The 16,465-nt window shown below is 36.5% G+C and overlaps 1 protein-coding gene across 6 annotated transcripts in view; it reads left to right on the top strand.

The window, feature by feature from the left end:
- Positions 1-15,429, top strand: part of LOC112506565 (probable UDP-N-acetylglucosamine--peptide N-acetylglucosaminyltransferase SPINDLY) — a 16,414-nt gene extending 985 nt beyond the window's left edge. For 4 of the 6 annotated variants that reach the window (XM_025110702.1, XM_025110701.1, XM_025110699.1 and 1 more), the window contains 17 exons: positions 347-783; positions 2,181-2,342; positions 2,431-2,606; positions 2,695-2,770; positions 3,284-3,412; positions 3,690-3,809; positions 3,899-3,967; positions 4,044-4,125; positions 4,690-4,784; positions 7,531-7,595; positions 9,638-9,836; positions 9,927-10,121; positions 10,453-10,547; positions 10,649-10,784; positions 10,879-11,096; positions 13,357-13,484; positions 14,934-15,429. In XM_025110702.1, the coding sequence (XP_024966470.1) occupies positions 373-783; positions 2,181-2,342; positions 2,431-2,606; positions 2,695-2,770; positions 3,284-3,412; positions 3,690-3,809; positions 3,899-3,967; positions 4,044-4,125; positions 4,690-4,784; positions 7,531-7,595; positions 9,638-9,836; positions 9,927-10,121; positions 10,453-10,547; positions 10,649-10,784; positions 10,879-11,096; positions 13,357-13,484; positions 14,934-15,301 (2,724 nt within the window). In that variant the 5' untranslated portion in view covers positions 347-372 and the 3' untranslated portion in view covers positions 15,302-15,429. The other 2 variants (XM_025110703.1, XM_025110704.1) reach the window with 2 other exon arrangements.
- Positions 15,430-16,465: the final 1,036 nt, after the last annotated feature.

Raw genomic sequence — 16,465 nt, 5'->3', positions numbered from 1 at the left:
GGGGGGGGGGGGGGCAGGAATCAAGCATGAAGAAGGTTGTTTGTGGGGGTAGTTAAATCTATATGATTTTTTTGAAGTACATAAGGTTTGTGGGGGGTAGTTAAATCTGTATGATTTATTTGAAGTATATAATATTTATACACGGCAAATGAACTCACACACCCTTCTCATCTTTGGTGAGGTTTTGAATCCCAGACCTTCTAAGAGGCTGGCTTTACCGGTACCCATATATCACTAGGCCAAAGGCTCTTTGGTATCTCACTATCTCTATGATTCTTTGTGGCATACGAGCGCTCTATACTTAGTTTCTAAACCAACGATGTTTTACTTTTTGCGATTGGTTCAGGTATCTGAGTTTGTAGCTATACCACTATGGCATTGACAGAGAAGGACGTTGGAGGAGGGAAAGAGAAGGGTCGAATTGAAGATAATGGTTTCCTGAAAGCAGTCGAGCCGTCCTTAGGTGTCAACAATTCAATGGCATCTGCTAATCCAATAGAAAAGAGTTACGAGGGGAAGGATGCACTTGGTTATGCCAATGTTCTTCGCTCCAGAAACAAATTCGTGGAAGCTCTTGTTATATATGAAAGTGTACTAGAGAAAGATAATGGAAATGTTGAGGCCCATATCGGCAAAGGAATTTGCTTACAGATGCAAAATATGGGAAGACAGTCTTTTGAGAGCTTTTCTGAAGCTGTCAAGTTAGACCCACAAAATGCATGTGCACTCACCCACTGTGGTATCTTGTATAAAGATGAAGGTCGATTGGTGGAGGCTGCTGAGGTATGGTTGTGTCGATCTTAATACTGTTACTATATGAAGAGAAGCATTCGTTATTCTAATGATTTTATATGCTGTTAAAATCTTGGTTATATTCATTTGATGGATTTTTTATTTTGACAAACAGTCTTCGTTTTTGAGTAATGGATTCCTTACATGATAGTCTGGGGAGACCAATCTTACACACCTGATTGCAACCTCTATATATCTTCTACATATTAAAAGTTCATGTGGCAGTCATTCAGAAGTCACTCATGCGTATCAATGTATATGTCCTCCACATTTTTTGTCTGTGCAACTAACCAAATAATAGTGTCATGTACCTGTATCATGTCAAGTAATGCTATCTTCTTTAATTTATGAGAGAGCCAGTAGTGTAGCTAAAATTGAGATCTTTAGAAGGTGATATCTGAAGTTCAAAGAATGCAGCATTAATGAGATATATCAAGCTAGCCAAACTAAAGTTCTGGTGATGTCATGGTTAATCGACTGGAGATTAGATTTTTATGTGTTCGGTTAGATTGTTACTTGTTTCCCTGTAAGCAATCTTCAAATGTGCCCATGATTTTAGGTCACACAATAGAACACATACAGGAATCTGAACCTATTTTACTGATCAACTAGTGCTACTTTTTCCCTAAAATGCTGTTCCTTATTCTTTGAGCCATGGTGATCCAAGTAGGGATTCATTCCATGTAGTTTGTTTCCCCTTGATATTGACCTTACCGTTCCTCAGCTTAACTTAAAAAGATATTACCTTGTAAACTTCGTGTTTTGTCAACTAAGTAGCGAGAGCTTCAGTCATCAAGATATTTTATGTTTAAAACTGTTCTCATTTATTAGTTTTTTCCTTGTGAAAAATTACATGATAGCTGCCACTTTCTCACAAGTTGTATGCTTAGTCTTCCATCTTCTTAACGTAAATAATTCATTTTATGGCTACACAAGACTTAGAATAATAAATATGAAAGGTAGACAACACAGATTTGAAACCAGGGTTGTCGAGTGACACCATCCTTCTGTAAACATGTGACACCACCTTTTGGTGAGATCATCCAGTTCGTTGAGTGATTTTTTAATTTATATCCAGTTCAACACTTCTTTTTTCTGGAACAATATTTTTTTGATGTACAAATGTATACTTTTATAGTTTGAAGAAGTTATTTTGTCTAAGTCAACCTTGCTTAGCCTACATCTGTCCTTTGCATGGGCCTGTTACACTATTTTTCATCCAAATCGTCATTCATGCTTTGCATTAGTAATCAGACTATTCTTTTTCTCAGTTGCATCATGTGGATCCTGTAGGAACCATTTCATGTGAATCACACTCGTGACTTATAGTTCACTGCTTTTATTACTGGCCAAATGTTATATATTAAGTTTGCTATTCGCTCATGCAGTCGTACCGTAAGGCTCTGGAGGCAGATCCATCATACAAGCCAGCAGCAGAATGCCTGTCCATTGTGCTAACAGATATTGGAACCAGTTTAAAGCTTGCTGGCAACACCCAGGAGGGAATTCAGAAGTATTATGATGCTATCAAGATTGATCCTCACTATGCTGTAATTTCATGTTCCTTGTACATCTTGAGAAGATTTCTTTCCATTTAATGTATTCTCAATGCTGATGTTCCTGGTTTTTCCTGGGCAGCCTGCATATTACAACCTTGGCGTTGTATATTCAGAAATGATGCAATATGATACAGCACTTAATTGCTATGAGAAGGCTGCTTTGGAGAGGCCAATGTACGCTGAAGCATATTGTAACATGGGTGTAATTTATAAAAACCGTGGAGATTTGGAGTCAGCTATTGCTTGTTATGAGAGGTAATGAATAATAATTTATCATTGCCCAGTGGGGTAACCATTATTCTCTTTTGCTAATTGTTCTTGTGGTTTTCTTGTATTTTCTCAGGTGTCTGGCTGTGTCGCCAAACTTTGAGATTGCTAAGAATAACATGGCAATTGCTTTGACAGATTTAGGCACAAAGGTAATTTTGCGGGTCCAAGGGTGGGGGTGGTTTAAATTACGACCAAGTGAGGTTTTAACTGTTTTGTAGGCTAAAGTTTGAAAACTCTCACAATATCTTACCTGTTCCTGTGCCATGTCCAGAAATTAATTAGCACATCATTGATTTTTGTTCAATGCTCTTCTTTGATATATAAATCCGGCACATTTTTTATGTATTGTATGCTAGTAAGCAAGACTATAATTTTGACAAGTCTGATCTTCCTATACAACTGTGAGCATTCATTGAAGCTGAATTTTTTTTGGTTAGAGGTTGCTTTTGCACAATGTATAGCAAATTGGAGAATGGAACAGGGTGAATGTTACATTTATAAATCTCACTTTATGCAATCAAATGGTGTAAAAAACTTCCTTCTTACAAGTTAAAAGGCGACAGAAGGAAATAAAGGCATCATAAGATTATTGATCACATCACATGCTTCAATTCTTCTTCTTCTTCTTTTAGTTATTCTTTATACTCATGGTATCTTTTCAGGTCAAATTGGAAGGAGATATTAACCAAGGCGTGGCATATTACAAAAGAGCTCTGTACTATAACTGGCATTACGCAGATGCCATGTACAATCTGGGGGTTGCTTATGGGGAAATGCTGAAGTTTGAAATGGTAAGTTGATGGGTTTGTTTGTGTTTTCCCCCTCATCTTCTCCCATCTGTCTGTGTGTGTTTTTGTTTCTGTTTAACGGGCAGACCCAGTCACCGACCTTTTTATCTTTAATCAATTTTCTTTGTCGTCTAGTTTGTCTATCATTCCTTAAATCTGTGAGTGCGTTTGTGTTGGTTTCTGTAAAAGTTCGTTCTGATCGTTTCTTCCTTGGTGCAAATCATTTACTTCCTCCAGTGTTAAAGCATAGAAATTGTAGTAAGCTCCCATTTCTGTGCAGGCAATTGTATTCTATGAACTTGCTTTCCACTTCAATCCCCATTGTGCAGAGGCATGCAATAATCTTGGAGTTATTTATAAAGATCGTGACAACCTTGATAAAGCTGTAGACTGTTATCAGGTAATTCCTCTTGCAATCGCAAGTATGCTTGTTACATGTCGTGTGCATGTTGGTCTAACTTTTTAATGTTTTTTTGTTACTCTTTGAAGTTGGCTTTGTCAATTAAACCCAATTTCTCCCAGTCGTTGAACAACCTTGGAGTAGTCTACACGGTGCAGGTACAATTTAATCTGTTAGTGTCTAACAAGATGATATGCTTCAGTTATTAATTGATTGCATTTTAATAATATACAGGGTAAGATGGATGCTGCCGCTAGCATGATAGAGAAAGCAATTGTGGCCAATCCCACTTATGCGGAAGCTTACAATAATTTAGGTCTCCCCCTCTCTCTCTCCCCCTCTCTCTTGCCTCTTCTGTAGTAAACTCTGTTGCATGAGCTTGAGGAGGTCTTCTCTGATCCTATGTTTACTTATTAATTCAGTAATTAGGTTTTGTTCCAACATAATCTTACATTGTAATAGTTAACTATCTTATCAGATTGTAGTCGTTCTTGTACAGAGCTTTGGTAGAATAATTTTTCAGCTTGGGTTCATTCCATTTCTTAAAATATGTGGTTGGATGCTTTGTTATGAAAGTTTCGGTAGAAATTAGATGGTCTTTTTGCTCGTTGCAATTACCGACATAATAAATTACTCAACAGGGATCTTGTAGGAAAACTTGGTTGTGTTATTTATGTTACAGTTAGGAGTGCAAATCAATTGTGTGAAATACACTTTCTGATCATACCAAGCCACTGTGTATCTGGATACCGTTAATTTTATAGAGTTTGACAGGCTACTAGCGGCCAACATACCAGCTTTGTTTTTTAATATGTATTTTTTTTACTTTCTTCGATATTTATTATATTATGCATTATTTACTACAAATTTTTACTTGTAGGGGTTCTTTACAGAGATGCTGGGAGTATATCTTTGGCTATTGAAGCATATGAGCAGTGCCTTAAGATAGACCTAGATTCTCGCAATGCAGGCCAGGTAACATTATATACTTGTGAATATTTTGCTAGTTCATAGTTCATTCAGGTTTATGGGATAACTCACCGGAGTGCAATAAAAAAGGAGTATACATGATTTTTACTTAATGGCGATGATCATTCTAACTTCTTTAAATGGAGATATAATGCAAGTCTGGATTCATTACTGTGCATAGTTGTAACTTAATGGGATGATCTTGCCTTAATGGGGATGATCTTTATGGATCATACATGGACTAGTTGGAGTCGGCGGCTCTCCTAGGGTTCCCTAAAACTTACATGTAAACCAGATATAAAGATGGCGACTAGGGTTGCTGTTTTAACTTTTTAAAATGGAGATTTAATTGGGAGTCTCGATCCATTACTGTGCATAGTTGTAACTTTTGGCAGTATTGTGGGAAACACTATGCTGCTCCGATGGGAGCTGAGATGAGCCATGCAAGTGTGTATGAGTAAATACATGACAACCACAGATGCTAGCCCGAATCTTACTGTTTTCCTTTTCTTTTGGAGAAGAGAAGGTAATTATGAGGAGAGACAATATTAGCTCACATCTTTTTCTACAAAAAGAAACCATGGACAGGAGTTGTGGTAATAATAGCTTGCATATTAATCAGATCATACTCAAGATGGAAAAAATGTAAGATCAGGATCTGACTAGAAATAGGAGGACAGAAGTGATGTCATAGACATATTGAGTGTATAGAAATTTGCTACATTATTGAGAAAGCAGATGTACACCTGGTATATATGGAGGTGCCAAAAGTAAGTTCATAGTAACCGCATAGGAGGACATAAGGGCTTCTGATAATCATCAATCAGTACTTACTGTTCTAGAGTACCAACCATATGATCTTAGACTGTGTGTAGTAAAACTGAATGAAGAAGTGCTAGATGATTAGTTTTGAACAGCTTAGATGCTATGTACAGAATTGGTGTTGGATGACAAATATCGTTCGGTGGGTATTCTGTATGAAACATCTTAATAATAGAAATTTACTAACTCAAAGCTCTAAACTATTTTTAAACAATGTTGTTTGATAATTGTTACTGATAAATGTTGAATAATCTTATTACATCACTGCTTAATAATATATGAAACTAATGCATTGTACCATGAAATGGTGCCACAAATTCTCGAATGTTGGTATATGTAGTGTCATTCTTAACTTATGTAAAAGTAAAATAATTGTTACATCGAAATTCTTGGATGTTGGTATAAGTAACATATAGGAAATTTTAAATGAAAATAACAATTACATTAGTTTAAAAGCTGAAATAATAATTATTTATGTGTATATTAGTTTGACTATAGCATAAATATAAAGTATTTCATTCCAAAAAGCTTAAACACATAATTATTAACAAGTTATATAGAAGTAATAACACAATAACATAAAAACCAAAGTTAATAAAAATAAAAAGAGAAGATGGAAAACAAAAAGGTAAAACATGAAACAGAAGAAAAATAAAGACAAAAATCAAAATAGAAAAAATATAACTTAAGGGTTTACTTTGTATCAAGGAGGAAAAAGTATGTGTCAAATACAAAACTACACTTGCTCTTATTGGTTAAATTTGCTTGTATGTATAAATCTCTAGGAGAAAGCTAGATCACCATGCCTCATTTAGATGGTGAAACAGATACTCTTATTTAATAGACCTCTGAAGAAATTAAGTGATTGAATTCTCCAAATGGTTCATTAAAAGGGAAACAAACAACCCTTAAATTTGTTGCCATATTGCTCTTACTAAATCTAAAGAAAAACCAGTCTGTGTATATTTCTAACTTTATGGCGAAGATTATGTTGGCACTTTGAAGAGGGTAAGTGAACTTTCTGTATGTGCAACATTCCAATAAGCTTCAATTTTGTTTTGTTTGTTCTAGTGTGCAATAATTATACATGAGGAAAAACTCAACTTCTCATTAACGAAATTATCATCAATTGGTCCCTCAAATGCTTCAGTTGTAGCTTCATATCAACATTTGAATTAAACTAATTTCCCTTGGATGATGCTTACTTCCTTTTTTTTAAAACACATGACGAATGGGTTCTTTTTACAATTAGTAACCAAATTGAAATAAACGAATAAAAGTGGCTTATAACCTATTGAAGGATAATATCTTGTCCGGGGATCAAATTTCTACAATCTAGGGGTGTTCAGCATTGTAAACAGCCTTGTTTCTGAGTGAAGTTTCTAAGCTTTCTCTATCAAATAAACAATTATGAACAATTTCTACTATTCCATTTCTAGCTTGGTAGCAATCTGAATCTTTTTAGACAGAATAGGTTTTAAATTTTAAAAAATTATGCTGGTGTATTCATTTTGGCTTGAGCATGATGCAGAGGCTTTATCTTTTGCAATAATGATCTTTTTTGTAAAGCTGAACATAGGTTTATTCCACTATTATACCAGACAAAACAATATCCTAATGTTAAATATTGAAAGGCTTTTCTTTTCACTGTTAGCGAGGGAGATTGTACCATAGAATTAAAAAGATGCAGATTTATATGAGTTTATTTAGCTCAAACAGTGTCAGTGTTTCTTTTATTAACTTCACTTACTACACATCAGGCAGACCGTAATTTTGGTACATGTTAGTTGTATATCTTTTAGTTCAATGCATAATTTTGTTGATTTTATCTGAATCAACCCATTGTATGAAGATGATTAGAGATTCTTTTACCTCATAGTGAGCTCAATTCTACGTTCTTCTTATTGCTGTACGTTGACTATTTGTGCAGAATCGATTACTTGCGATGAACTACATTAACGAGGGAACAGATGAGAAACTATTTGAAGCTCACAGGTGCTTTTAACCACTACATATGTGGAATGCATATTCTTTGCATGTGTTAAATAAAGAAGGTTAATCAAAATAATACTGCCATTTTACATGCATAAGCAAAGGGGTTTCTTTGCAACATATACTGTGTATGACTTCTTGTTTGGGTCTACATTCATATGGTTTCAACATGAATCTTAGAAATACTACAAGTTAGGTTCATCCTAGAGGCTCTTTTGATAACTTTGTCATTGCATCACCAGAGAGCTGCATGTTGGCTATCATGCTCAAATATCGTGAAACATGGGTCCCCATTAGTGGATGTAGCAGGTACATACAAACATTGAACCAATGGTTAACATTTACTTTAGTTAATTCCCAGTTGCTTGGTGGCTGGTTCTTCTTGCTCTGGTTCTTCTTGCTTTCTTGGCAGATGGGAGATGTATTATAGTTGCATGTGATAGAAGCAAGGTTTTAGAAGACGAAAACCCCGAGGCGTAAGCCTCGAGAAAAAAAACAAAACAACGCATAATTCCATATCAAACTATGAAAGCCATAAAAATCTTAAAATTACTAGTTATAAGTCTTGAGAAGATAACTAAATTCATTAAATTTGTGGTTTGATGTGTTTAATTTTATTTTAGTCCAATCATGGTCAACGATGGTTGTGTTCGTTTTGCCTGTAATGAGCATAATGTTTTGGTGAGATGTGAGTGTTGTTTGTTTTAATAATTAAGTATTTGAATTATCTAGTGGGCTCTTAGCAAGGTAGCAGCATTAAGCCATCTCTTCCCATTCGAAATTTTCCCCATATTATCCCTTTCTTCTTCTCCTTTCTTTTTATTGGGATCATTTGTCTACTTCCAGCTTGGAGAGGCAATTTTTGGGACTTCTGGAGACGATATTTGTGTTCATTTCTTGCTTATATGCTTCATTCTTTGCTAAAAGCTTTTGGAGGCCTATTATAACACACATACCCCTTCCGATCTGTGCCCAAAAAACCCTTGAAAGTTGCAAAATTCATCACACATATGCCTCAAGGGCGCTTCATCGATGTGAGGCGTAGCCTGAAAAGCAGTTCTGGACATGCCTCAAGGCRTACACTTCTACTCTTATTTAAAACCATGGATAGAAGGTTAGGAGTCCTTTAGAGTGGCTGCAGATGGGATGGTGTTTTAGCCTAATTATGACTTTAACAACACCAATGCTAGTGATATGTTTTTATTCGGTGTTCTTAGTGTTTATCTGTAGAGCATGATAGACTTGGAACAATACTTGATGTTAAGCTTTACTATGACTTGAGTTCATAATGTCCGAGTCTTGGTTAGTGTTGGAGCATGAGTTTGAGGTTGAGATTTTGCATTGGACTCCATACTTCAAGATTTTGAGCCTGCAGGCCATGTACACATCCCAAGTTAAAATTGTCAAAGATGATGCTATCACAGAGACTCAAGAAAGTAGTTCCTCACTCAAAAATTTACCACTTCAATATAGATTAGGACATAATGTATGTTGACGCTTGAAATTAAAAAACAAACATAAGAACAAACATCCATCATCATTACTTGTGATGGTTGTTTGATCAAATAGATGAGCCTTGGGCAACTCAAAAGGTTACTTTTAGGTGATCAGTTGATCGGGTTAAATTTAGAGAACATCCTCTTATACATAGGTATCTTTGCAACCGAAGGTTGATCCCAGAGATAGAAATCCTTGGATTCCTTTTGTTGTTCCATAATACAAGTATACAATCCTCCCACCCTTATAAAGGAGTACTGAGGAACTGCCCAGGTTAAGAATGTTGTGCGCAAACTTTATAGTGGACCAGGGGATCCAACTCCTCTAGTTTAGATTTTAATCTTACAGAATGATAGTTGTCTTTTTTTTATCTTGACAATTCTGATCACCATGGGGACTTCCACTTGTGCAGTCTAAGAAATCATTTGTTTAGTTTGTTTCTTCCCAAATTAACAAAAAACTATGGGTTTTTTACATCATCAGCCATGCTGTTCCATGTTAAGCTTTGGATTTTTTGTAATTTTTTTGGATGACTTATATGCTTGCAGGGACTGGGGCCGGCGCTTCATGAGATTATATCCTCAATATACTACATGGGACAATCCAAAAGATCCAGAAAGACCACTTGTAATTGGATATGTGTCTCCTGATTATTTTACGCACTCCGTATCGTATTTCATTGAAGCACCTCTTATCTATCACGACTATGTTAAGTATAAAGTAGTCGTTTACTCGGCGGTTGTTAAGGTAGGTGTTTGTCTACATGCCATTTAAGCACCTAATGTTTTTTTTATTTGGAAAAGGTCACTGTAATTATATCTTTTGTACATGTTGCAGGCAGATGCAAAAACTATTAAGTTCAGGGATAGAGTTTTAAAAAGAGGTGGCATATGGAGAGATATCTATGGAATTGATGAGAAGAAGGTTGCAAGCATGGTTCGAGAAGATAAAGTTGATATTTTGGTGGAACTTACTGGTCATACTGCTAATAATAAGCTGGGTATGATGGCTTGCCGGCCTGCACCTCTTCAGGTATGATTATGATGATGACCTCATCAAGATGATTATTCTATTCTTGATAACACGTCAGAAAGATCTATCACAGATTATGCATACACATTTACACATGAGTTCATATATTTTTAATGAAGTGCAGTAGCCATTTACTTGGAGCACCTTGCTTTGGCATTGTAAAATATGTATTCTTATGATTATTGTGTTTGCTTATATAAAATCACTTCATGTGATCGTTTATTATTTATGAAGTAGAAGAATTCTTTATAATACATCAACAAAACATGATTAAAGCAAATATTCTATATTCAACATGATGCTTACATCTTTTGGCTTTGTTTACTGATAGGTGACTTGGATTGGGTACCCAAATACCACTGGTTTGCCTACTATTGACTATCGAATCACTGATGCCCTGGCTGACCCTCCTGATACAAAGCAGAAGTACATTTTTAGTGTTCTTTTAAATTATTATGCCCTGATATAGTAAGTTCTTTTTTTAAATATGGGATACTGAACTCTATGGAAGTATGTATTGCTGTCAGGCATGTTGAGGACCTAGTTCGGCTACCAGAGTGCTTTCTTTGTTATACACCATCTCCTGAGGCTGGTCCTGCATCACCAGCACCTGCTCTTTCCAATGGCTTTATTACATTTGGTAGTTTCAACAATTTAGCGAAGGTATAAGAATTTTTTTGCATATTTTTTATTTCCATTGACAAACCAGGGACATCTCTTGACTCATGAAAATCTTACTTTGGGTACATTATATCAGATAACTCCGAAAGTGCTTCAAGTTTGGGCCAAAATTTTATGCGCAGTTCCAAATTCTCGGCTTATTGTGAAGTGCAAGCCTTTCTGCTGTGATAGTGTAAGACAGAGATTTCTCTCAACATTGGAGCAGTTGGGTTTGGAATCATTACGTGTTGATCTTTTGCCCTTGATTCTACTGAACCATGACCATATGCAAGCATATTCTCTTATGGACATTAGGTAAAGCTGTCTCCATATAAATTATTCAATTCTTTTTCATGCATTCTGATGAATAAGTTTAGAAGAGATAACATGCTTGTATCACTTGGCCCTTGACATTCATTATAAAGTTTTTCTATGCCTTCGTTCTGTTATTTCTAGCATGTTGAGATAAGTACTGCATGTACTTATAATGCATCCCCCCACCAAATTAAGAAGAGAAAAATTAACTTGAGCAAGAATCTCTTGAATACTTTGTTTCCAGTATGCTGTGATGTTATATAGTATTTTTTTTGGTTATTTTCTTGTGCTATGCCGTACGTATTTAGTTTCTATTTCAACAAACTATATATTTGCATATTGGCACACTTATATAGCATAGGTTTATTGGGGGAAAAAGTTACATGCATATGAACTTGTTTCAAGTGAAATGAATATTTGTAGGGTCACTGGATATAGATTGACTTCTAGAATTTCATTGTTGTGGGCATTCAAAAGAATGCCTTTTGCGATGAAGTCAAAGTTTATTATGCATTTGGCAGTAGATTAAGTGCTACGTGGGCCCTCTTTTTCATCTCTGAAGTGTGAAAACCAGTTAATTATTCCCCCTCTTTCAACCTAAGCATTTTGGGATTTAACATGGACCAAATTTTGAACAAATAAGAATTGTTTTCTTAGTGGATTTAATGTATGCACTTATATATAGATATCTATATATGGCATAGTAGCATTTGATTTATCCAACATGGTGATCGATGCTCCAGGAAGATGCCTCCCCCCACACAATGTAGGGTCCAGCAGTAGGACCCATTTTGGGGCTTGTTGTGGGGAACTCTTCTTTAGGCATTACTTCTCGTGTGGGTTTCTTATAGGCAGTGCTGGGTAAGCCACAAACACATGCTACCAATCAGGTAGTCAATTGTCAAACAGCTGAAATAAAACTTGCTGCTGCAAGAACTATTTCCAGCTGTTGGATTTTCCAATCACAGTCGGTTTTGTGATACTAAGGAGATGTGATTTGTCATTAGACAAATACTGCTTGTGAACCAATCACTCTATATATATTTGAGTCTGCACGGGGAATTGTTTATTTGACTTTTAAAGCGTAGGTCCTTAGGAATCCTTGCACTAGGAAGTATTGGTAGGGGATTTTGTGTTTAATTGAAGATCGTCATTGCTAAAATATAGAAACCAGCTTCGCAAAATACCAGCACTGTTATTTCTATAATCCTGAACGACTATTCACTGGTAAAACTGTTGATGTGTATAAGCTTGATTCTGCATGCCGACTTTATTTGTTTACTGCAAAAAAAATTGTGTTCCTGTTTGACGATGAAGTTAGGGAGGTAATGAAAAAATATCAAATGAGGGGATGCTTGGTTGATGGAATCACTAAGGGGCCGTTTACCAAACACTTACTGGTAAGAGAAATTACAATCACTTACCTTATCATGTAACATTCTCGGCCATAAAAATGGATTGTTGGTAAGCGTCTTAAACTCGGTAAGCGCTTACCTGGTAAGTCTTTTTCCTCACTTACCGGGTAAGACTTTCGGTTCATGTTATGCCTCTTATTGGGTAATATTCTGAGTCCTTGTCATGCTCAGACAGTAAGGTAAGTGATATCAGTAAGCGCTTACCCCGTAAGCATTTAGTAAACGGCCCCTAAGAATGGAAACTCAGAGAAAGGCCATGGACTGGGAGAAATGAATTTCTTTAAGCTGTGCAATACCAACAGGGATTAACCTGAGAAAGTTTATGGTGGAATGCAGTTTGCATGTGACCTCAAGTATGAAGTATCTATTCCTAGTTTTTTCCGCCTTTTCATGTTTCTCGGGAAGAATTGGAGATGAGAAAGGGAATTGTTTTCTTTTCATTTCAATGTTTCTTTTCGTTTCTTTCCGTTTTTTGGTGAATTAAGAGAATGGAATGGGAAAGATCTCTGATCCCTTGTTTCCAATACTAACCAAATATAGGAATGGTTCCATCTCTTTAATTCCCTTTTACTTGTACGAAACTCCCCTTAAGTGACAGGGGAGAGAAATTAAGAGCCTTTTTTTTTTGTCTCTATTTGGTTGTAAAAAGAGGGAGAGAAGGAAGTGAATAATTTCATCTCCTCTCTAATTCCTCATAACGTGTTTTCTCCGAGATTTCTCTACTTGATTTTATTGATTTTCTCCCTTCCCTTCACTTCTCTTCCACTCACGAAATAGTGTATCTGAATCTCGTTTTGTACTGTCTACCATTATCTAACCTCTTATCTTTTTTTCTTGTTATGTAGCTTGGATACTTTTCCATATGCTGGAACTACCACCACATGTGAATCCCTTTATATGGGAGTTCCATGTGTCACCATGGGTGGCTCAGTACATGCACATAACGTTGGTGTGAGCCTTTTAACTGCAGTTGGTAAGTTGACTTGATTTCGCATTGTTATTTAATACAATTCTTGCTGATTTTTCTGGATGATTAGTAAGGTTTGTAGTTCAATGATTGTCTCTCTTTCTAGGTTTGTAGTTCAATGATTGTCTCTCTTTCTACATGGATATTCTCTGATCCTACAGATGAGGGATGATCGAGTGTGGTTAGGCCCCTGCAATTATATTTAGTCCTAGAACTTTGACCAAAGTATTTTTGTGGTTAGTGGGGTTTATATACTGTATTATTGCATAATGTTTTTAATTTCTGGCATGAGTTGTATAGGAATCAACCTTAGTTAGACATAACTTATAGATTGTGATGGTAGTTGCTCAACACTGTTAATGATGGAATGGGTGTGAAGTGGGATGGGGACCTGCATGTGGTTGGAGGACTATGTGGGGTGCTCTAATAGGTAGACACCATGAAAATCCCAAATGCTATCACCAATTCATCCTAAAAATTGGTTTAGGGGAAGGTGATCCCTGTTGAAAACATTGATTCACTCCATATTCGCAGATTCTGCCTTCTTGCACAAAGAAAAGGGTGAATAGACAGACTTTCAGCAATTGATCAATGAACCATCTTTTCAAAAGTGTTTTGAACATTATAAGTGCTCTGTCGGTCTCAAGAATTGCAACAATTCTCATATGGGACATCCCAAATTAATGGCAACATGTCTCTTTTTGGCAAATTTTCAAGATAAAATGATGTTCTTATCCCTTGAATCATCACACATGGTATTGATTTTAGTCCATGGGATTCCTCTTTGGTTGTAATTATTGAAGGTGCTTTTGTGTGAGTATAGTCAAATACCTCTTGAACTCTGTCCAATCAAACTTTTTAGTTTTTAGGGACATCAGGAGGATTAGTATTTAAGTGTTGCTTTTCGTTGGAGCAGGTTCATATGAAATACACTTTTATAAACTGTGTGTTTAACTTATATTTGTACACGAGATATGATTTCAACAGTGTATTTGTTTCTAAATCACCGGCATCATCTTTTACGTTCGGTTATTTTAGATATAAATGGATTTCATATATTTGATTGGCTAAACACCATGTATTCTCAGTGGGGTTTAATTGATGATTAGTGTTTCATATCTTTCATTTTTAATGGATCTTTTATTAAACATTGGTTGAAGGCAGCCATCTTTAGGTGCATTCTAGAAGTTACATCAGCTACTACTTGGTAGTAACATAGTATACGACAAGCTTGACCTTTGTTATCCTATCAAGGTTTCATTGGTACTCCTATGAACTGTTGCCCTTCGAATGGCACCTTTGTAAAAGAGTCCACATTCCCTGATGTAGGTGATAGAATTCATAGTAAAAGTGCAAATTGGAAATGTAAAAGGAAATGAAAGTTAACAGTAATATGATGTCTATTATTACTTACTGGCAAGGTATTCATTTTGATTGGTTAACTTGTCATTGCAGGATTAGAACACTTGGTTGCCAAGAGTGAAGATGAGTATATCCGATTGGCGCTAGAATTGGCTTCTGATGTTATGGCACTTTCAAATCTGAGAATGGATCTGCGGAACCTTATGTCCAAGTCCCCTCTGTGCAATGGATCCAAATTCATGATTGGGTTAGAGTCTGCTTATCGGGATATATGGCGAAGGTACTGTAAAGGTGAGGTTCCATCTTTAAAGCGAGTGGAGATGCTTCAGAAACAAGCACCACAGGTTACCTCTAAAGATGAGCCTTTTAAGGAAAATGGATCGAATTTAGGTCCTCCACGTTTGTTAATTTCAGAAAACGGTAGTGAGTCAAAGTCAAAGCAGACTTCAAGCTCAGGTTAGTCAACGTGATGTAGGATTGGGATGATATATATACACGATCTCTCTGTCTGTCTGTCTGTTTTTATAGTAGTGAGTGAGTCTAGACCATTCTGCTGTGTGGGAAGAAAAACCTTTTATATGATATATGTTTNCGGGAGGCGTTGATGGCAGAAGAATGGCGGGCGTTTACTTAGATGTAGAAAATTAGAACAAGATGGATGGTTGATGAATCATGTTGCATGCATTTCTGGTCAGAATTATATGGATGGATATAAAGCTTGTAAAAATTCAATATCTTGGTTTCAATTGAATACCATTGTGTAGGTTTGCTAAGATTTATGCAATGCAATTGAAATTGAATGGTTTAGTGGGTTTTGTTCCCAGATGAAGCTTTGCATATTTGCCACAAGTTGAGGTTCTTCATTCTTCACATGTGATTTGGTTTCAGGAAATTTTTGGTTTGGGCCCAAGCCGTTTAAATGGTTTATTGGCAAAATCTATCCATCCCTATGGCTATGGCAATTTCCACACCACATATTCATTCATTATAGTATTTTTTTTGACTTTTTACCACAATCTCATGAATGTTTATTTGGAATTGTATGGGTGTTCGGTTTCATTTGATGGAATTGAAATTAATCAAAGAAATTTGATTTTGAAGGAATTGAAATGGAATTTGACTACTCATTTGGTTGGAAGGAATTAGAATGAAATCTTTCAATAGAATTGGAACAATCGTCTTTGTTTCGACTATCCCATCCATCGCCTAGCCCATGCCCTACTAACCATCATGTTACTACTGTCTTCGTTACAACTACCACCTTGCCCCACCCCTTTTAAAACACTGCCCCACCCTTGTGGAGGGTAGGCAAGGTGGGGCGAGGCGGTGGGAGTGGACCAAAGTAGGGCAGTGGGTGGCACGGTGGTAGCTGTAACGACTACAGTGGTAGGATGGTGGTAAGTGGTGGGTTGGAGTAGGGTAAGATGGGGTTGGACGGTGGGTAGGGGTAGGTGGCGCGGTGGTAGATGTGACGATAATAGTGATGGGATAGTGTTCTGGTGGCTAGGGCCTAGGAGTGGGTGGGTATGATGACCAATAGTGACATGATGTTTAGTGGTGGGGTGGGTTGGGTTGGGTTGGGTTGGGTGGGGGTGAGTGATAGTTGTGAAGGTGACAATAGTGGT

This window comes from Cynara cardunculus (genome assembly GCF_001531365.2).
Source record: "Cynara cardunculus var. scolymus isolate 2C chromosome LG 2, CcrdV1, whole genome shotgun sequence".
Lineage (NCBI taxonomy): Eukaryota > Viridiplantae > Streptophyta > Magnoliopsida > Asterales > Asteraceae > Cynara > Cynara cardunculus.
This window is presented reverse-complemented; position numbering and strand designations above follow the sequence as displayed.